The sequence below is a fragment of the Podarcis bocagei genome (assembly GCF_964188305.1).
Source record: "Podarcis bocagei genome assembly, chromosome: 6".
Taxonomy (NCBI): Eukaryota; Metazoa; Chordata; class Lepidosauria; order Squamata; family Lacertidae; genus Podarcis; species Podarcis bocagei.
Window position 1 is genome coordinate 90,777,068 of NC_138130.1, and position 21,112 is coordinate 90,798,179.

General features: G+C 45.6%; 1 protein-coding gene across 3 annotated transcripts in view; it reads left to right on the forward strand.

Moving 5' to 3' along the window:
- The window catches only part of MTMR2 (myotubularin related protein 2), a 42,596-nt gene that overhangs the window by 16,869 nt on the left and 4,615 nt on the right, over positions 1–21,112 (forward strand). The window contains exons 5-16 of one of the 3 annotated variants that reach the window (XR_014008986.1): positions 153–263; positions 2,102–2,203; positions 3,695–3,778; positions 5,937–6,086; positions 7,344–7,532; positions 8,855–9,040; positions 11,126–11,332; positions 13,310–13,402; positions 13,916–14,029; positions 15,111–15,287; positions 16,513–16,785; positions 16,922–21,072. Coding sequence is in view for 1 of the 3 variants with exons in the window: in XM_081197659.1 (XP_081053785.1) it covers positions 153–263; positions 2,102–2,203; positions 3,695–3,778; positions 5,937–6,086; positions 7,344–7,532; positions 8,855–9,040; positions 11,126–11,332; positions 13,310–13,402; positions 13,916–14,029; positions 15,111–15,287; positions 16,513–16,674 (1,575 nt within the window). In the remaining 2 variants the exon portion in view is untranslated. Of the gene's footprint in view, positions 1–152; positions 264–2,101; positions 2,204–3,694; positions 3,779–5,936; positions 6,087–7,343; positions 7,533–8,854; positions 9,041–11,125; positions 11,333–13,309; positions 13,403–13,915; positions 14,030–15,110; positions 15,288–16,512; positions 21,073–21,112 lie in introns of those variants that run through there. The other 2 variants (XR_014008985.1, XM_081197659.1) reach the window with 2 other exon arrangements.

Here is a 21,112-nt window from a genome sequence, read left to right on the forward strand (position 1 = left end):
TTCCAACTGGCTGCCGGAGCTTCCTGCAGCCAATCAGAAGCTGCGCTTTGGTTTCCGAACGTTTTAGAAGTTGAACAGACTTCCACAGTACGACTGTACTTTGTTTTAGGAGGTTTTAGACTTTTCATTAACACACTACATTTCCTCCCCAGGACCCTCCGTTCGTTCTTGATGGTCCTCTGGGAGTGATCAACAGAGTGGAGAAAATTGGAGGCGCTTCTAGCCGCGGCGAAAATTCATATGGCCTTGAGATTGTGTGTAAGGTAAAGCAGATCCATCTATGGTTGGTGAATTATGGCTAGGTTCTTGCCCCACAGCAGTGGTCTGTTATGTTCCTAAAAATCACATGTTTTTAAATTCCTCTTTGCTGACTTTAAATAGAGCAGCCCTGCAGAAAGCTGCCATGTAGGACTTGAAGCTGAGTTGGCTAAACCAAGAAGAAAATACTGTATTTTTCCGTGTATAAGACTATATTTCCCCCCAATTTTTTTAAGTTTAAAACTGGGAGTCGTCTTATACAGTGGACCCTCTGGATACAAATGTAATTCGTTCCAGGAGTCCGTACGTACCCCAAAAAATCTGCAAGTAGAGGTGTTGCTTCTGCGCATGCGCACGGCACGATAGAGCACTTCTGCGCATGCGCACGTGGCAAAACTTGGAAGAATACACTTCCAGGGTTGCCGTATTCACAACCCAAAAGTTATGTTACCCAAGGATAATGTAATCCGAGGGTCCGCTGTACACAGAATGCTGCACTTATTTATTTCTTAATTTGGGGCTCAAAAAATAGGGGTCCTCTTACACATGGGGGCATCTTATACACAGAATAATACAGTATATTTCCCCCCCCCCACAGTGCTCTATATTGAAAACTCTGATCCTAAACCTCCACTGCCTTGCAGGATATCTTTGGGGGAAGAAATGGCTCAGGAGTAAACCCTACAGAAATCCAGAGTGGAGTCCCTGAGACGGTTGGATGGTGTCTCATACGCCTCCTTCTGGCAACTCCTGCAGCCAAGCTGGTGCCAAACATATTATTCTGCTTTCCTTTGGACCACATCAGTGAGGCCGAGGGGGGGGGTCTTATCATCTGGGCAGCACAGGACCTCCATATACACTGCCCAGGCTTGTGCGCCTGGGAGGTCACTTTGGTGCTGCTAACACCCCTGGAGGCACACTCCATTGTCTCTCAATAATAATAATAATAATAATAATAATAATAATAATAATAATAATAATAATAATAATTTTATTATTTATATCCCACCCATCTGGCTGGGTTTCCCCAGCCACTCTGGGCGGCTTCCAACAATGTATTAAGATACAATGGTCTATTAAACATTAAAAGCTTCCCTAAACAGGGCTGCCTTCAGATGTCTTCCAAAAGTCTGGTAGTTGTTCTTCTCTTTGACATCTGGTGGGAGGGCGTTCCACAGGGTGGGCGCCACTACCGAGAAGGCCCTCTGCCTGGTTCCCTGTAACTTGGCTTCTCGCGGTGAGGGAACCACCAGAAGGCCCTCGGAGCTGGACCTCAGTGTCTGGACTGAACAATGGGGGTCGAGATGCTCCTTCAGGTATACTGGGCCAAGGCCGTTTAGGGCTTTAAAGGTCAGCACCAACACTTTGAATATATAGTGGGTGACAATCTCCATACAGATAGAGGCCAACAACAATAGTACTGAGGTTTAAGAAGATGCACAGAAACATTGCAAAACCAATCCCAAGCCTTTTAGACCTTCAGTCCATCATGGGAACGACTCATCTGTTTCTGTCGTTGGCATCTGTTCCTATTTGAACTGAAATATGAGGTCTTTAGGATTCCAAAGAAGGCTCTACTCTGCATCGTAAAGTCAAGTGTAAGATGTCAAGTGTAAGATGTCTGATCCTTGCAGTCATGTAGGTGCTCTTCTTGCTGTGTCCTAACACTCCCCTTCCGCCACTCCTGCCCCCTTCAAGATATTGCAGTTCTACTTGGGGGTAAGAAAGAGCCCCCACCAGCGTAGCTAGTGGTCAGGAACGATGGGATTTGTAGTCCAATGACATTAGGAGGGCACCCGATTGCAGAAGGCTGGTCTGCTGAGTTTGGCCTAACGTTTTTCAGGATGTCCGGAATCTCCGGTTTGCGCATCGCCCTGAGGGCCGCACGAGAAGGTCCATATTTGAGAACTTGACAAAATACGCGTTTCCCGTGTCAAATCATTTGGTAAGTGCTTTTCTGTTGCTCTTGTGGCGCGCATGGTAAAATCGACATGAATTTAACCATTCTTAAGAGATAAATTACTTTGGGTCATAGTGGATGAAAATCTTTCATTAGTAAAAAAAAATTAATATAATTTTCTGCTTTACAATTTAAAATAAACATTTTACAAACTTTAAAATATCCAGCAACTTCCCTTCTTCTCTTTCCATGGTTCATTTTGCATATCTTTCATCCCTGCATATTTTACAATAACCATTCCAATTGGTTACTCTGTTGAATTTATCTTAAGGCTGCCAGCGTTTTCAGCTGGACACCATTATTTTCCACATACTCATTAAACGTTTTCTTCTTTAAACGTATGTTCTTCTTGCTCTCTTAGTTTATATGTTAAATCTGGTACACCTTAAAAGAATTCCCAGTGGCTCCGGCTTAATCTTGAGCTTGGGAGATCTGGGAACTTTTATTCCCCAAGCTTCCCAGCGGCAATTTGGAGCATGTTGGGTGAAATCTACTGGTGCTTGCAGCCTTAGACTCGGGCAGAAACCCTCCAGGTCATCGCTGGTTTAGCTTACCCCATAACTGCACACTGTAATCCAAATTGAGGCAGTTGAGATCCTGACACCCTCGCCATTCCTGAGGTGAAAAATATTGGTACCACCTCTGATTGTAACCTCCTCATAGCGCACCACAAACATGAGCATCCTATGGCTGTTTTTGGTTTTAAAAAGCCAGGATACTCGTAAGGTGAATTAATTTTGAATTTTAAATTGTTGTAACCTGCCCTGAGACTTTCTGGTGAAGGGCAGGTCCTAACTTTACTGTTAATTAAAGTTTGTAGGACTCGAACCAATGTCTTCAAGTTAAAAGAAAGGAGATTCTGACTCAAGATCAGGAAGAACTTTCCGACAGTAAGAGCTGTTTGACAGTGGAACAGTCTCCATTGGGAGGTTATGGACTCTCCTTCCTTGGAGGTTTTTAAGCAGAGGTTGGATGGCCATCTGTCATGGATGCTTGAGCTGAGATTCCTGCATTGAAGGGGGTTAGATTAGATGACTCTCGGGTCCCTCCCAACTCTACAACTCTGCAATTCTATCATTCTAGAATTATAATTGTGCTGTGGGTGCTGGCACAAAATGGCTGCCATAGGCAACCATCACAAAAACGGAATAGGTGTCATCCATGTGATGTTGCCTTGAAAGACTGCTCTGTATTTACACTGCCAGAAAAAAAATAATTCTTTTCACACAAAGTCCCTTTTCTCCCCCTTTTTCACCCCCATGGAGATTTCGTAGGTAATAGATCAGAATACAAAGGAATATGAAGAAGTGTACACTGATGTGTTAATTACAACGTGCAAAGACAGTTTCTTTTCGTTCATGCCTCAGTGTTATAGAAACAAAAAAGACTGTGCAGAAATTGTTATTGGAGATGCCAAATAAAATGGAAAATGAGCTGAAAAGAACTGTTTTTTTTTCTCTCTCTCTTGTTTTTAAGTCTCTTTTTGCATTTGAATACAAAGAGGTTTTCCCAGAAAATGGCTGGAAGGTTTATGATCCTGTTGTGGAGTATAGGAGGCAGGTAAGCACCTCCATTCTACCTCTGATTTACACTCCTTCCTGTATGTCAAAATTGTATATTATTGATTTAGGCTTGAGGAACCTCTGACCTGTAGGTGAACTTATTAACCCAAGTCCAAGCTGGGACCAGATCAAGCACTGCACTAAATAACTTTTAACTTAGTTGGTCAAAATCTGGCTCAGGAGCCACCATGAGTGGCAAGAGCAAGGAGGAATTCTGACACTCCTGGACTGCAGCCTTCCCCAACTGGTGCCCTCCATTTGTTTGGGGCTCCAGCTCCTTATCATCTCTAGTCAGCACGACCAGAGGTCAGAGATGATGGGAGTTGTAGTCCAAAACATTTGGAGAGTAACAGGTTGGGGAAGGCGGGCCAATGGCTAATCAAAATTTAAAAAGCAGCATCAAGCCTGTATTGTATGCTGTTACTTTCTCCCAAGCTCAGCGAACCAAAAGCACCAAAGGCGCAATGGGCTCTGTCTCGCCAGAAGAAAGCACTCGCCTTGCATTCTATGACAATCTTGCCGAAAGGGGATTTATATGGAGTTTATATTGGTCAATTTAAGGTAGTGCTCAACTCCCCAAGGTCTCAGTTCAAAGTCTTTGTGGCTACATGAGGACCTTTATCAGGAGATACCAACTATCAGTGTGTGTGTGTGTGTGTGTGTGTATCTATTAGATACCAAGCAAATGAGCATCTTGGCGCTTGAATTGTGCTACAGTTCATATTCGATGGCCATGTTCTTATCACGGAAGCAAGGAGCAACAGCATATGCCTTCAGGAAGGGCCATAGATAGCTCAGTGGCAGAACATCTGCATTGCATGTGGAAAGTTCAGTCCCTGGTATTTCCAAGCAGAGACCCTTGTCTGGAACCCTTGAGCACCGCTGCCAGTCAGTGTGTTAAGCCAAGCTTCCTCAAACTCAGCCCTCCAGATGTTTTTGGCCTACAACTCCCATGATCCCTAACTAGCAGGACCAGTGGTCAGGGATGATGGGAATTGTAGTCTCAAAACATTGAGGAAGCCTGGTGTAAACAGTAATGGGCTGGATGAACCAATGATTTGACTCTGTGTAAGGCAGCTTCCCATGTCCCCAGCTCTGAAATAAGTTTTAGATTGCTGGGGGGTTTTGGAGAGTGGTGCGGGTAGAAATCCTAAATAACTTCCTTGAACTTTTAAAGCCCTAAACGGCTTGGCCCAGTATACCCTGAAGGAGCTTTTCCACCCCCATCGTTCTGCCCACACTGAGGTCCAGATCCGAGGGCCTTCTGGCGGTTCCCTCACTGCAAGAAGCAAAGTTACAGGGAACTAGGCAGAGGGCCTTCTCGGTAGTGGCGCCTGCCCTGTGGAACCCCCTCCCACCAGATGTCAAGGAGATAAATAACTACACAACTTTCTGTACACATCTGGAGGCAGTCCTGTATCGGAAAGTTTTTAATGTTTGATGTTTTATTGGTTTTTTAAAATATTTTCTTGGAGCCATCCAGAGTGGCTGAGGCAAACTAATCGGATAGGCAGCATACAAATATTATTATTATTACTATCAGCGTCCTGTTGGATCAGCTGGAACATAAGAACTAAACCTTCTGCTGCTGTTGTTCCCCAACAACCTTCATTCCTCTAGTATATTTGACTCCCTTTGTCTCCTGTTACATTTTAGGCAGGTATTGATGTAAGCGCTTCCATTTCCGTTTCCGAGCACAATTCAAAGTGTTGGTGCTGACCTTTAAAGCCCTAAACGGCCTCAGCCCAGTATACCTGAAGGAGCGTCTCCACCCCCATCATTCTGCCCGAACACTGAGGTCCAGTGCCGAGGGCCTTCTGGCGGTTCTCTCACTGTGAGAAGTGAGGTTACAGGGAACCAGTCAGAGGGTCTTCTCGGTAGTGGCACCCGCCCTGTAGAACGCCCTCCCATCAGATGTCAAAGAGAAAAACAACTACCAGACTTTTAGAAGACATCTGAAGGCAGCCCTGTTTTGGGAAGCTTTTAATGTTTAATAGGTTATTGTATTTTAATATTCTGTTGGAAGCTGCCCAGAGTAGTTGGGGAAACCCAGCCAGATGGGCGGGGTATAAATAATAAAGAATTATTATATTATTATATTCCATTTGAATGATGGGAACGGGAAGCCCAAACATCTCTATCTCTTTCCAAAACAGGGAATTCCTAATGAAAGCTGGAGAATTACCAAGGTGAACGAGCAGTACGAGCTGTGCGACACCTACCCTGCCCTCCTGGTGGTTCCTGCCAACATCTCGGACGAGGAACTGAAGCGAGTAGCTGCATTCCGATCCAGGGGACGCATACCTGTAAGCTTAACGTTGTCTCTTACTGTGGCCACAGCCATACCATGCCTTTAAAGCACCGCGGTACCGCTTTAAACAGCTTCCTCCAAAGAATTCTGGGAGTTGTAGTTAAAGGCCTGTATTCGCCTCTTGGAGCTTCAATTCCCAGAGTTCCGTGTGAAGAGAGATTGATTGCTGAACCGTTCTGGGGAATCCTAAAAAAAATCCTCGAAAAATTCTTTGGGGCCTCCTAACAACAGACAGCATCTTAAAAAGCAGAGACATCACCTTGCCAACAAAGGTCTGTATAATAAAAGCTATGGTTTTCCCAGTAGTGATGTATGGAAGTGAGAGCTGGACCATAAAGAAGGCTGATCGCCAAAGAATTGATGCTTTTGAATTATGGTGCTGGAGGAGACTCTTGAGAGTCCCATGGACTGCAAGAAGATCAAACCTATCCATTCTGAAGGAAATCAGCCCTGAGTGCTCACTGGAAGGACAGATCCTGAAGCTGAGGCTCCAATACTTTGGCCACCTCATGAGAAGAGAAGACTCCCTGGAAAAGACCCTGATGTTGGGAAAGATGGAGGGCACAAGGAGAAGGGGACGACAGAGGATGAGATGGTTGGACAGTGTTCTCGAAGCTACCAGCATGAGGTTGACCAAGCTGTGGGAGGCAGTGGAAGACAGAAGTGCCTGGCATGCTCTGGTCCATGGGGTCACGAAGAGTCTGACATGACTAAACGACTAAACAACAACAGCAACTCCTCTCAGTACCCTTAACGTACAGCTCCCAGAATTCTTTGGGAGAAGCCCATAGGCGCCGACTCCATGGGGCCTGAGGGGGCCCGAGCCCCCTCAAAAATTCGTTTGGGGGGCTCTGCCCCCCCAATAATCTCAGGCGCCCCTCCAGCAGAGCGCCACCGCCGCCCCTCCCCCAGCCCAAAATGCACAGGGTCGGGCTGCATGCCTCCTGCCCTCCCTCCCGAGCAAAAGCTCCACCCAATTTCCTTCGGAGCTGATTAATAGGCGCAGCACGCTCTCCCCTATTCGCTCACGAGGAGGCGGCGCCACTTTATCTGCATATTCATGAGCTTATTTATTATTCATGAGCTTTCGCGGGCTCCCCCAATATTTTTTGTAAGTCGGCGCCCCTGGAGAAGCCATGGCTGTTTAAAGAGGCGTAGTAGCTTTAAATGTATGGTGCAGATGTGGTCTGTTTCTTCGACCTCATATTTATTTGTCTTTTTGAATAAATAAAGCCTTCCTTCTCCTCGAAAGGTTTTGTCCTGGATTCACCCGGAAAGCCAAGCCACGGTCACGCGCTGCAGCCAGCCGATGGTGGGCGTGAGCGGGAAACGGAGCAAAGAGGACGAGAAGTATCTGCAGTCCGTCATGGACTCCAACGCTCAGTCCCACAAGATATTCATCTTCGATGCCAGGCCAAGTGTGAACGCTGTAGCCAACAAGGTTGGATAATCGTGCCTTTCCCAACAGCAGGAGTCAGGAGCCTCATGCCTGGGCGCCAGATGTGGCCCTCAGAGCCCCTCTGTCTGGCCCTCTGTTCTCTTCCCAACCCACTCACTGGCCCTGGTTTGGTTTGCCTGAACTCTGATAATGCCTGGGTGTATAAAGGTAAAGGTAAAGGAACCCCTGACCATTAGGTCCAGTTGTGGCCGACTCTGGGGTTGCGGCGCTCATCTCGCTTTACTGGCCGAGGGAGCTGGTGTACATGTGGCCAGCATGACTAAGCCGCTTCTGGTGAACCAGAGCAGCGCATGGAAACACCGTTTACCTTCCCGCTGGAGTGGTACCTATTTATCTACTTGCACTGCATGCTTTTGAACTGCTAGGTTGGCAGGAGCAGGGACTGAGCAACGGGAGCTCACCCCGTTGCGGGGATTCGAACCGCTGATCTTCTGATCGGCAAGTCCTAGGCTCTGTGGTTTAACCCACAGTGCCACCCGCGTCCCGCCTGGGTGTATAAGTGTGTGCAAAAACTCACCTGGTGCGCAGAAGTAAGGTTTTCCTTGGTTTCTGCACCCTCTTTTGGCACTGGCCCTGCCTGCCACTGGCATGTGGCCCTTGAAATGTTGCCCAAAAAAGGGAATAGAAGCCCTTGGCTGTAACAGGTTCCCCATCCTTACCCAACTGTGTTGAGGAATCTGAGTAGTAGTCAAAAACAAACAAACCGAAAACCTGATACTGTATAAGATTCTCCCTCCCCTGTTTCCTCCCAGAAATGTTCTCTGGAGGGTTGGAAGCTCTGGAAAAGTGTGGGAGATTGTTCTGGAACTTGAAGAAAGGAAAGGAGGAGGAATTGATCGATAATTGTCCTTCCTCTAGCAGGTGCCTTCGCTGGGGCTGCAAAGGATCCCGGGGCCTGTAGTTTACCCCTCACCGTGCTGCAATTCCTTACTACCCTTAACAAACTACAGTTACCAGGATTATTTGGGGGGAAGCCATGTGCTCTGTGTGTATATGCAGCCGGGGTCTTGAGCCAAGAAGGGCTGGCTTGGATCTAGCCCAGCAGAACACTTGATTAAAAATACAATTAGAAAGGGGCAGTAGAATTAAAAGAGTGGTAAATCAAAGCAGCATTTTTTAATGCAGCACTCATTCCCCAAAAGGCATTCTGAAAAGTTGGATGGTCCTATCCCATAAGCCGCATCTGTTGAGCACCACAGGTTCCCTCTCCCTGCCGTAGGGCAACACACTAGGCGAAAGTTCAACCTGCAGGCTTAGGGTCTTATTCGGGACAAAGGCGGTCTAACCTTCATTTTCTTCTTCAGGCCAAAGGAGGAGGTTATGAAAGTGAGGATGCCTATCAGAACGCAGAGTTGGTTTTCCTGGACATCCATAATATCCACGTTATGAGAGAGTCATTGAGGAAGCTGAAAGAGATTGTCTATCCCAACATAGAAGAGACGCACTGGCTGTCTAATTTGGAATCCACCCATTGGCTGGAACACATCAAGGTACGTTGATGTGTGTGTGTGTGTGTGTGTGTGTGTGTGTGTGTGTGAATGGCAATGTGTGGGTTCTCCTACCGGTGTGGTTTCGGCAACTTCCCCCCATCCTTGGCAGGTTGCAGCACCAGACTGGTTGCAAATTGCAGCATCAGAGATGCAGAAGCCTGTAGATGTTCTGTGACTTACCGTATTTTTTGCTCTATAAGACTCACTTTTTCCCCCCTAAAAAGTAAGGGGAAATGTATGTGCGTCTGTCTTATGGAGCGAATGCAGGCTGCGCAGCTATCCCAGAAGCCAGAACAGCAAGAGGGATCGCTGCTTTCGCTGTGCAGTGATCCCTCTTGCTGTTCTGGCTTCTGAGATTCAGAATATTTATTTTCTTGTTTTCCTCCTCCAAAAACTAGGTGCGTCTTATGGTCTGGTGCGTCTTATAGCGCGAAAAATACGGTGCCTTACTGAAGCTGCTGCAACATTGCAGCTAAGAGACCACCGAGAGCGGAAGCTTAATTCATCCGAGTGTTTTGTGTAGAAACCTGGCTGCCTCTTCAAAAGAAGTCTCTCCCCCGGCCCCAACTTCTGAAAGAGGGAGGGAGAAGACAAAACTGCAAAATGTGTGGTTTGTTAAAGGAGTGTGTAGATGATGAGCCTTAGAAGCAGGAAGTCTAGAAATGCTTATGAGTTGTCACTTTTGAGACATAGAAAGCAGCTGCCCCTAGCTGGAACTGTGGAACTCACTCCCACAAGAGGTAGCAATGGCCGACAGCTTTCGGAAAGCGCTAGAGAAATTCATGCAAGATCAGGCTATCAGTGGCTGTGTTCTATCTCCGTTTTCGGAGGCAGTGTGGCTCTGAGTACCTGTTGTGGGGAAGGATGCTGTTGCCCTCAGGTTGTGGTTATGAGCTTCTGATTGACCACTGTGAACACAGGGAGCTGGTCCAGACGGGCCATTGGCCTGATCCAGCGGGGCCCTCTGTGTGCTTTTATATATTGCTGAATGCACACATACGCGTTGGACTAGAATTATACATACTTCATCAACCTTCTGAGAAAAATACAAAACATTAAACAAAGCCACAGAGACTTGCAAACTACCCAGCTTAAAATGAACTTATAATGTCTGGTTTCAATAGATTTTTCAAATGCTTAACTCGGTCTTTTAGATAAGTTCATGACGATACCAACAAAAGGTGATTTTGGTGATATTCACAATACCGAGAGGTGCTAGTAGAGTTGTAGATAGATGTTAATAAAGTTGTAGACGATGAAGTTGTAGATGGCAGGGTGCTGGCTTTTTGCACCTGTTTCGCCCTGGCAGTCCAAGTAGTCAAGAGGCCGCTGTTCGCCCCCAATGGGGCCCTTTTACTGGGGCTTGCAGGTAGCACACTCCCAAGATAGTTTTCCGGGCTTCTTCAGCGGTCTAATCTCAAAGTCTTGATACGTATATTGATATTCAATCTTATAGAGAATACTCTTTCTTGGCTTAAGCTTAAGAGACTGGTTTGCTTAGCACTACTTCCATCAGCAGCAGAGGTTGCATTTTTCTAGCATGAATGCACACATCCAGCATTCGAAATTCGCCAGGCGCGTTTTGCACCTTGCTATTGTCCACTTGCGACCAAGTGAAGATGTCCCTGCACCGGCATGGCGCCTGATGTCTCCAACCTCTGGGGGTCCCTGGATCTTGACCGTTTTCACACACTAGCAGCACATCCTATAGAATTCTATCCATTTTATTCCATCTTCACAATCAGAATGAATTTCAGGAACCCAAAAGACGTATTATCCGGCCCCCAAAATGGAACCAGGCACTCCGCTTTGGCGAATGTAACCCTGGTTTAAGGAGCTGTCGGGCGCCTAGCTTATGTACCTGAGTTTCTAACACGTGCAGGTTGCAAAATTGTAAAAAAAGAAGAAAAAAAGACGTGTGATCGCTCCTTGTGGAACATCCTTTCTCACTCGTTCGATCCTCACCTCTGTAACCTGGCTATGCAGAGAAAAACCCAAGACTTTGTTCCCATTCTCAATTATAATGTGTGGGGAGGGGGGAGGCTTTATGTTGTCTTATGTCAGGCCATTCTCTTTTCTCCCCAGTTGATTCTCGCCGGTGCTCTTCGTATTGCCGACAAAGTGGAGTCGGGCAAGACTTCCGTGGTCGTGCATTGCAGTGATGGTTGGGACCGGACAGCCCAGCTCACCTCACTTGCCATGCTGATGCTAGACGGCTACTACCGGACAATCCAGGGCTTTCAAGTGCTGGTGGAGAAGGAATGGCTGAGTTTCGGGCACAGATTCCAGCTGGTGAGTCGCCAACCCCTGGAGTTACCAAACTGACTGCTGAAATTTAGGGTGTGTGTATGAATTTTTCAGCTTTCGCATTCCAGGAATGAGGGGTGCTAAAAAGTTGTAACATGACCAGGGAATCCAAAAGTTATGTTGGTTGAATTAATATAATTTTGCTTTGCTTGGTAAATGGAACGTGTGTAATAATTGCATGGAAATCATTAAAAATGATTGCCAAATACTTGCACATATCACTAGTATTAGTAGTATTAGTATTTAACATTACCTGACACTTTCAAAAGATAAAACTAACATTCTTTCGTTTCCCAAAAGAAGCTTACGTGCTTCTTCGTCAGACAAAGACTTGCCAAGTTAAATGTTGTTCAAACACAAAAATAGCAGCAGATTTGAATTCCTCACACCCAAAAACATATTTTTAAGGTCCCACATTGAAGAAAAGTGCAGAAATTAAGTTTCACCTCCTAAAATTACATGCCTCTCTGCTATATCTTAAATCAGTGGTTCCCAATTAGCTAAATACTTCAGACCCCCTATTTTTCAAAAGCCAAGCCATTGACCTCCTACTTTTGAAACTTTTGATATCTTTGTTAGTTTTTGTTGTGTGAATTGTGCCACAGACCCCCCTGGGTGGGTTTTGCGGACCCCCTGAGATCCGCAGACCACCCATTGGGAAACCACTGTCTTAAATGATTTAAGAGGTGGTTTAGGAGGGCAGACAAGTGGGACACCTACTCCAGGGCTGTTGGCCAAGGAATTGGTGGAGTTCCAAAAATGTCTAAGAAAGGGAAGCAAGGCAAGGAAGTTTGGGTAACGAGCTTGATGCTATATGCCCACTTTTCTCAAGGACTGGAGAAAACAACAACAACTTATTGTTCTCCAAACAACTTATTGTATTTTTATATACGTGTATAAGACTCCTCCTATTTGGGGGGACTCAAAATTAAGAAAATGGGGGCGGATATTGTTGAGCTTTTTCGGGGGGGGGGATTGCCGAAAATCGCTCACCCGTCAGACAGACAATGCCACTTGCACGCCTCGGAAAAGCCACCTATCCTATGTCAATCACCCACCCAGTCAACACCAGCCCTTGCCGCAGCCACCAATAACAATCTCCAACTCTATCCATGTGTAAAACACTACACACTATCCATGTGTAAGACAACCCCAATTTTTAACATGATTTTTGAATTAAAAAAACTTGTCAGATACATGGAAAAGTACAGTACATTTAGGCAGCAGAAAGTATTGGAGTATGCGGATATAGCAAGGCTAACTGGAAGAATCCGGCAGCAGAACGATGAGACATTCCAAAAAGAATGGTCCAAATTTATGGTATACTTAGAGAAAACTGTATATAAATAAAGACACTCACAGGACTGAAATAAAACTCAGAACGTTTATTGTAAACATTTGGTTGGCCCATAAGATGTAATGCTGTAATATAATAAGGATTGTATGTTTAAAGTATAATACAAAAATTTATTACGGAATTATAGGCATTTATAGAATGTATATATAGTAAACACGTTTAATAAGAGCAATGCAGAGAAGCCAGAAGAGGGGTGGAGGGAAGTTAATTCGGATAAGATATAGATTTTAAGGAGAATAATATTGCTAAGCTGAATTGTGTTTAAGATATTTGGAAAAAAAATATTAAACATTATTGGAAAAAGAAAAGTATGGTACATTTAAAAGCATGAATATATGATAACATAGTGAGAATAAAAATACGTTATGGAACAGAAATGGTAGGAAAGTGTACATCCATGCCTGTCAAATGAATTTGTATGTCACTTTGTGTCCTTCGGGTCTCTTTATGCTCTCCTCTCGCATTTAGGGCTTAATCCAGGTAAGCCATCCTCAGAGTAGACTCTGCACACTGGTGATTTGCCCGATTTAATCTGTACGACTCCTATTTCTATAAACGATACTGGTTTTCAGATACACATCCTGTGGCCTCTCGTTTTGTTTTAGAGAGTCGGTCACGGAGACAGGAACCATGCCGATGCAGACAGATCTCCTGTTTTCCTCCAGTTTGTGGACTGTGTCTGGCAGATGACAAGACAGGTAGATTTCTAGGGGTACATACGGGGCTTTTGTTGGGACAGAGCTTGGGATTTTTACTGTGTTTTTTTTTTAAATAAGGGGCTTTTATTGGGAGAGGATTCGAATTACTTGGGTACAAGGGTGGTGTTTGGGGATTGTTGCTTTTTAAAGCACAAAGTACGCATATGTAATTTAACTTGTGGAACTCACTACCACAAGATGTGATAATGACCACTCCATATATGTATGAGAGAGAGAGAATAATGGAGTATAAATAGTTTTTTTTGTAAATACATAAAATAGATTTGAGATCTCTCAGTGGAAACCGGTCAATAAATCCTGTAAATAAAATTATTAACTGGGTGTCAAAAGAGGGGTGGTCCATTTCTCCCTTCCCTCCCACCCCTCTCCTCTCATCGATACTCCCCAGCCCCATATTCTCCCGAGTATAAACATTTTGCAGGAATAATGTTTTCATGTCCTGTTGGGGAAGTGTCCAGTGAAAACAAAATCTCAACCGCTTGTCTTTTGAAGTTTCCCACCGCCTTTGAATTCAACGAGTGCTTCTTGATCACCGTCCTGGACCACCTGTACAGCTGCTTGTTTGGGACGTTTCTGTGTAACAGCGAGCAGCAGAGAGTCAAAGAGGTAAAGCAGCAACAACCATCCCCAAACCCCATGGGCTGCTTTAAAAAAAAATAAAACATTTTGCTTTCCTACCTACCGTCGTTGGGGCCCACGGGTTACACACACATGAGGGTGGATGGAAGGACCCCAAGTGAGAGGCAGGGAAGACCTCCTAAGGTGAGAGACTGAGAGAGCAAAGGGATGCTCCCAGGTGAGATCTGGGAGGGTCTACCACTTTCTGGGTGAGACAAGATTTGAGAGCTCCTTTTAAGAGAGGACTCTGCGTTTTCTTTTCTCTTTCTTTCTCTGCTTTGGTTTTTATTGAGATTGGTTCCTTTTATCCTATTGTATCATGAAAAGGCTTTAATAAAATCTTTTTTATTTATTTTTATTAATGCTTTATTGGTTTTAAAACTGTATGATAGAAATAATCAACGCACAGAATAATTACAGACAGAAACTCAATCAAAACCTGCCCAAACCTGGATTGATATTTTGACAATATTCTTTTACATAAACTCTGTAGGTGTCCCACACTCTGGTAAATTTTTCATCTGTAACGTCTCAAAACCTTGCTGATAGTCTCACTAGTTCAGCGTACTCTCTTAATTTATTTTGCCAGGCTGGTTTGGATGGGGTAGCTTCTCCCAATCTTTTGCGATTAGAATTGTGGCAACTATTGTAGCATACATAAAGAATTTCCTGAACCTTTTTGAAAGCTCCCTGTGAAGAGAGATTGATTACCCATAATTCCCAGCAGGAAGGCTTCAGGCTTTTTAGGGAAAGAGCATTTAAACAGTTTCTTAAGTTCATTATAAATCGTTTCCCAAAACTGATATTTTTACAGTTCCACCACATGTGGATCCATGTTTAAAGGCTTTTATAAAATCTTAAGGGGAAAAAGAAATAAATAGAAGATCCACGCCTCTTCTACAAAGCAGGCGGTAGACAACATGGTGCCCTCCAGCGACTCCTGGTCAAGGATAATGGAAGTAGTAGTCCTAATTCTGCAAGTTGCTAAAACTCCCCAGAACTGTGCTAAGGCATTCTCCTAAAGTGCCACAAATACAGTAAAGCATCCGTCTTCCCTCCTGTTTTTCAGGGCCTTCCCAAAAAGACGGTTTCGCTGTGGTCTTATATAAACAGCCAGCTCGAAGACTTCACCAATCCTCTCTATGCCAGCTACACCAACCACGTTTTGTATCCCGTGGCCAGCATGCGCCACCTGGAACTCTGGGTAGGCTACTACATCAGGTGGAACCCGCGGATGAAGCCACAGGTAAGGTGACTAGGAGGAGGAAAGGGGTGAAAACTGGGGAGGTCAAAGTTTCTCTGCATTGCATGCTTCTCAGAGCCTGAGCGCATGCCTGGGCTGAGAGCCGCTGGACAAGAAGCTTGCTTGATCCAAAGGTTCGTGCCCTTGCCAGGCATGATTAACTATGGGATGCAGATGGGTGGTGCTGTGGTCTAAACCACTGAGCCTCTTGGGCTTGCCGGTCAGAAGGTTGGCGATTCGAATCCCCGTGATGGGGTAAGCTCCTGTTGCTCTGTCCCAGCTCCTGCCAACCTAGCAGTTCAAAAGCACACCAGTGCAAGTTGATAAATAGGTACCACTCCGGCAGGAAAATAAACGGCGTTTCCATGCGCTCTGGTTTCCATCACGGTGTCCTGTTGCTCTAGAAGCGGTTTAGTCATGCTGGCCATATGACCAGGAAAGCTGTCCACAGACAAACACCGGCTCCCTCGGCCTGAAAGCGAAATGAGCACTGTACCCAATCTGCCTTTGACTGGACTTAACCGTCCAAGGGTCCTTTACCTTTTTTAAAAAAAACCATGGTTTACATGTTATTGCTTCACTGTGTTATCTCTTTTTTCTTCTTTTCTTTGTGTTGGAAAGTTTTATTGAGACTTTTCATACTGCATTGCAATAAAGAAAAAAACTAAGCCAAAAGAAAAACACAAAGTCTTCTCTCCCAGGTAGATCTAAACTCTTATCCCACAGAGATAGAGCTGGACCCTCCCAGCTCTCTCACCTGGGAACTTTCCTTTCCCAGTCTCTTACCCTGGGAGGTCTTCCCTTCCCTGTCTCTCACACAGGGTTGTTTACCAACCATCCACTACCTCGATCTGTGTGTAGTCTCCTTGCTAACCCAGACTGGCTTATAGAAGCAAGAGCAAAGTAAAAGAAGAAGCAACAATAACAGAAAGATAGAAATAATAAAGGGATGGAAAAGTTTTGTTTTTTAAAAAAGGAAGAAGAGAGAGAGAGAAAGTGGGAAACAAAATTTAAAAGAAAAACATTAGAAAAATTTCCATTCGCTGTTTACATTAAAAAAGCCAAATAATTTCAAGCTATGTACTTCGCTGGGTTCTGGGCCTTAGTTCTGGCGTTGAAAATAGCTTCGGGGCTAAAAATGGCTGACCTCTAGTCCAAATGAAGCTTCTACCTGTGGTTAACCTCCATCTCCCAAGACTTGAGTGTGATGCTTCCTGTCTTGCTGTAGGAGCCGCTGCACAACCGCTACAAGGAACTCCTGGCCAAACGAGCTGAGCTCCAGAAGAAGGTGGAAGAGCTCCAGCGAGAGATCACCAACCGTTCCACTTCCTCCTCTGAGAGAGGCAGCTCTCCTGCCCAGTGTGCCACCCCGGTCCAGACTGTGGTATGACGCAGCTTGCAGACTCTTCGATTTGTCATCTCTCCAGAATTGCGCGATAATGGCAGCTTATCCAGAAATGGAAACTTCAAAAAGAGAAAACTTTGCGAACTTAGAAAGCAGGTCAGACACACTATTTATTACTCTACGTCCCTGCACCAGGGTTTATTATAATCTTTATTATTATTAAGGATGTAACTCTACAGAAAGCGAAAGCCTTTTTTCTTTCTTTTTTTGTTCTGCTTATTGTCGTTTAAAGGCGTCATATATAATTATCTTACTCGGGGGCGTAGTTACAAGGAAGCTTGCTGGCACAGCCTCCCAGGACGAAACCAGGACACTTGTTCATTGAGCTCAAGTTGCGAAAGCGGTGGTGTTGCTTTGAAATGGAGAACATTGCTCTCACACTGGAAGCTGCAGACTTCAAACAGTGGTATGACCACAGTGTAGCTTGCATCATCCTGTCCCCTCCCTCGCCATCTGATGAGCTGCTCCCAAAAACTCAGAGGAACCTAAGCAAATGGCAACAACAAAGAACTACATTCCAGAAAAGGGAAGAATTAGGAAATCTTGGTCTGCACGCAAAAGCAGTTGCGCTCATTTGGTTTCCGGACGCTGTCGACAAAGGAGCTTGTCCCATTATTTGGGAGGAAATCCCAATCTCATCGTGTTCTTAAGGCAGTCCTTTGCATCCTTTGCAGCCTTTTTGTGCCGCCAGTGATTCCCCAAGCAAAGGTGACAGCAATCCATCTGACTCACGGAGTGCCATCTTTGTATAGGTATGAAGCAGAACACAGTTTCTGTGCCAGCTTTTGTATGGCAGGTTCTGCTCCTGCACGGCCATCATATTTGCTGAGGGATTTTGTAGCCACAAAAAAACCACTGCAGGCAGCTGCAGTCCACAGGTGGACCATGAACAACAGTTTGCTTGCCCCCACTTCAAGAGGCAACATCAACAGCTAGCAAAATTTATCCGTTGGGGGTTGTCACCTGAAAATTAAACTCCCTCTAGATTTGGAAAAACAAAGAATGGCTCGCTATAAACAGTTTAATTCTCATCATTTGGGTTAAAACAAAACAAAGCAGGGAGCATCGTCACGAGGGTTTAGAGCTTGACATTCGTTAATATCTGGGTACTACTTGCTAGCAATTTGCTGTTAAATATAGTTAACCACGTTCCAGTGCTAAAGCAATGCCTTACTTAATCGGAGTAGAAATGTCATGTTATTTGAAAGTTCCGTTGAAAAGTGTTTCCATGTTGCACCTGCGTCCCCCTTTTGGGACATTCTCCAGCCCCATAAGTTGCAGCAGCAAGAAAATCATCATTCCCTATGACACAAATGTTAACACTGTGCTAGGGCAGAGATGGGGAACCTGTGGCGTTCAGATGTTGTTGGACCATAATTCTCATAGTCTGAGCACTGGCCATACTAGCTGGGGCTGATGGGAGTCCAACAACATCAGGAGGGCTATGGGTGCCCCATCCCTGAACTAAGGGGTGCCAGCGACCCATAGTCTTCCAGTTCTCCTCTGGTTTCCATTGCTATTGGCAAAGGGGACATGGGGAGCTATGAAGCTTGCCAAGGGTATGTGTTTTGTCTTTCCTGACATCAGAAAAAAGAGAATAAATCATATACTTTGGGGAAAGAATTGCACCCACACACTGACACACACACTATGGCAATGGTGTTGGATAAGGTCTCCTTTCTGCATGGGGGAAACGTACTGGGAATCGCATTGTGAAGTGTTAGGCTGTGGGTGATGTGACGTTGCTTTCTGATGGTGGTCTCTGTTGCTTGGGTTCTATCGCATTGTTCCAGTGACTTGAAAAGGGATTGGTGTGTGTGTGTGTGTGTGTGTGTGTGTGTGTGTGTGTGTGTGTGTGCTGGCACATCCCAGTCGTACTGCTGTAGCTGCCTTGTGTTCAGTGGTGCGTGTGCAAACAGGGGCGTTTCAAGACAACAGACCAGAGGATCGTGACGTCCCACCTCCAGCACTAGAGTAGCCACAGATTGCCAGGGTGGTTTCTCTGCTGTGTGAGACACCGCTTGCTATTATTGTGCCGATGTCTTGGTACCGGTTTGGTAAGGTGTGTCTTCAGCCGAGCAAACAAACTATAGGTTTTTGAGAGGGAGCAAAAACATCCCCAAACTCAACTCTGTGGAAGCTGAGCCTCACCTTTACTAATTTGCGGGTGGGGGCAAAACGTAAGTGCTTCACTTAGGGACACCACGGCAGTGTGCACTCCCCAACTCTGGTCACCGTGGCCTTTAAAACAAGGATGGGGAATGTGTGGTCCTCCAGCTGCTGTGATCTTCAGCCCCAGCTGGCCCAGCCAAAGGTTCAAGATGATGGGGTTTGGAGTCTTGCTCTCTTAAGAATTCCATTTATGCATGCAGGGTGCCTTTCTTGGCCTGCACAGAGACCCATTGCGGCTCCCCCAGGTCAGTGCAACATACACACCGGCTCCCTCTTCCCCCTTGACCGCGCATAATGCTGGACATTCTGCTAAAAGCACTAAAGGGTCACCAATTGCCTCTCCGCCGATGGTTCTGTGAGCAAGAAAACAAGTGATTGCGTTGTGATGGGCAGATGCTTGCTGCCTAAACCCCCAACCCATCTTGAACCCATTTTGTTTCCTTGCTTTTCCTCTCACCTAATGCCTTATAAACAGGTGAGCTCTGCCAAGCCAATTAGCTTTTTTATCCTCCATGCTCTTGGAAGAAGCCGGCGTGTCCAACTCTTGCTGTTGGCCGTGAGGAGCCCACGGTCTTTCCGATGTTGGACTAACAGCTCCATCACCCATCCTTGCCGATGCCCGTTTTGCCATAAATCATGTTTCACCAACCTTGGATCCCAGGTGTTAGGTAACAGCCCACATCCTCCCCAGCCAGCATAGCCAATGGGTGGAGATGGTGGGCATTGTAGTCCAGCAATATTTGGGGAGCCATGGGTTCCCCACCCCTAAGCAACAGCAGGAGTTGGGCGTGTCCACATCTTCAGGTTCAAGCAAGACTGTAATGTGTTTCCAAGTACAGTGGTACCTTGGTTTAAGAACAGCCCTGTTTACAAACTATTCGGTTTACGAACTCCGCAAAACCGTAAGTAGTGTCCTGGTTTGTGAACTTTACCTTGGTGTAAGAACGGAAGCTTGAACGGTGGAAGGGCACTGGCAGCAGGAGGCCTCATTAGGGAAAGCGTGTCTTGGACTTCCGGAACGGATTAAGTTCGTAAACCAAGGTTCCACACTATCTATTACTAGCTGGTTGTTATTTCATGTTCTAAACCAGCGTTCTGCCTTTCCCAGGATGGATACGGCAGAAATTATGGAGGGGACACCACATTTATATTTCTGGCAGTGTCTTCTTCATCAGTGATGGAAGCGTTTGCCTGGGTTTAAAAGGCTCGGGAGAAGGGGGGAGCAGGGATGGTAGACCGAACTGATGTAATCCCCATGTTGCGAGACTAGGCCCAATCTGGAACTGCTAAAAGCAAGGCTGATGGGAACTGGGAGCTCGACATCTCGAGGTCCCCAGGTCCCCATTCTAGACTTTCTTAGCCATTATGCCTCTACTTTTACTGAATGTTCCCAAGTGTGCAGTTTACATGCTGGAAAGCACACCCTGCCTGTAACCCAAATGTGTCTTCAGGATCTTTCTGAAGATGGCCACAGCAAAGTATGGCATCGCTCTGACTTTACAATGTAACGTAATCCTGTTCCTTTTTGTTACTTGCTGGCATTGGTTTCTGTTATTTGGAAGCAAAAGGGTGCAATTATTTATTTGTGAACAGACAGTGGACGTTGATTATGACAACTTGGGGCACTGCAGTTTGCCTAGGGTTGGTGTATACCTGCAGCTGAATGACGGCGGATTGTTCCACGTCAGACCACAGGGTGGAGGGGGGGATGGGATAATTTTCTTCCCAATATAAAACTCCCTACAAATGACAAACTAGCGAAATATGGGGGGAATAGGCCTAGCTCAGCCCTTGCTGTGCTAGGGTTTTGTTTTTAAACTCTGGTTGCATTTCCATACAACAGAGCATTTAAAACATGCCGTTTCCTTCACCTGCGGTCTGAAGTGGTACAATCTGTTCTACCATTCTGTTCTCTATTTGGACCAATGGTGGTAAGGGGGACTCTGTGCCAGTTCAAATCTTCCTGGACTCCAGTTCCCATCAGCCCCCACCAGCACAGCCACTGGTTGGGGGTGATGGAAGCCGTAGCCAAGCAGTAGCTGGAGGCCACGGGTTTCCTACTCTTGTGTAGACCAAAACCTACCCTGCAGGCCCTTTGACTGTATTAGGTTGCCCTGGGTGGCGACTTTCCTGTGTATTACTATTTTTAACATGATTATCGACTATGTATTGTCTCAAACGGAAAGAGCTATGATAAACAAAGTACCAAAATGTTCTCTTGCCCTTTCTTGGTAGTGTTTCAACTGTTTAT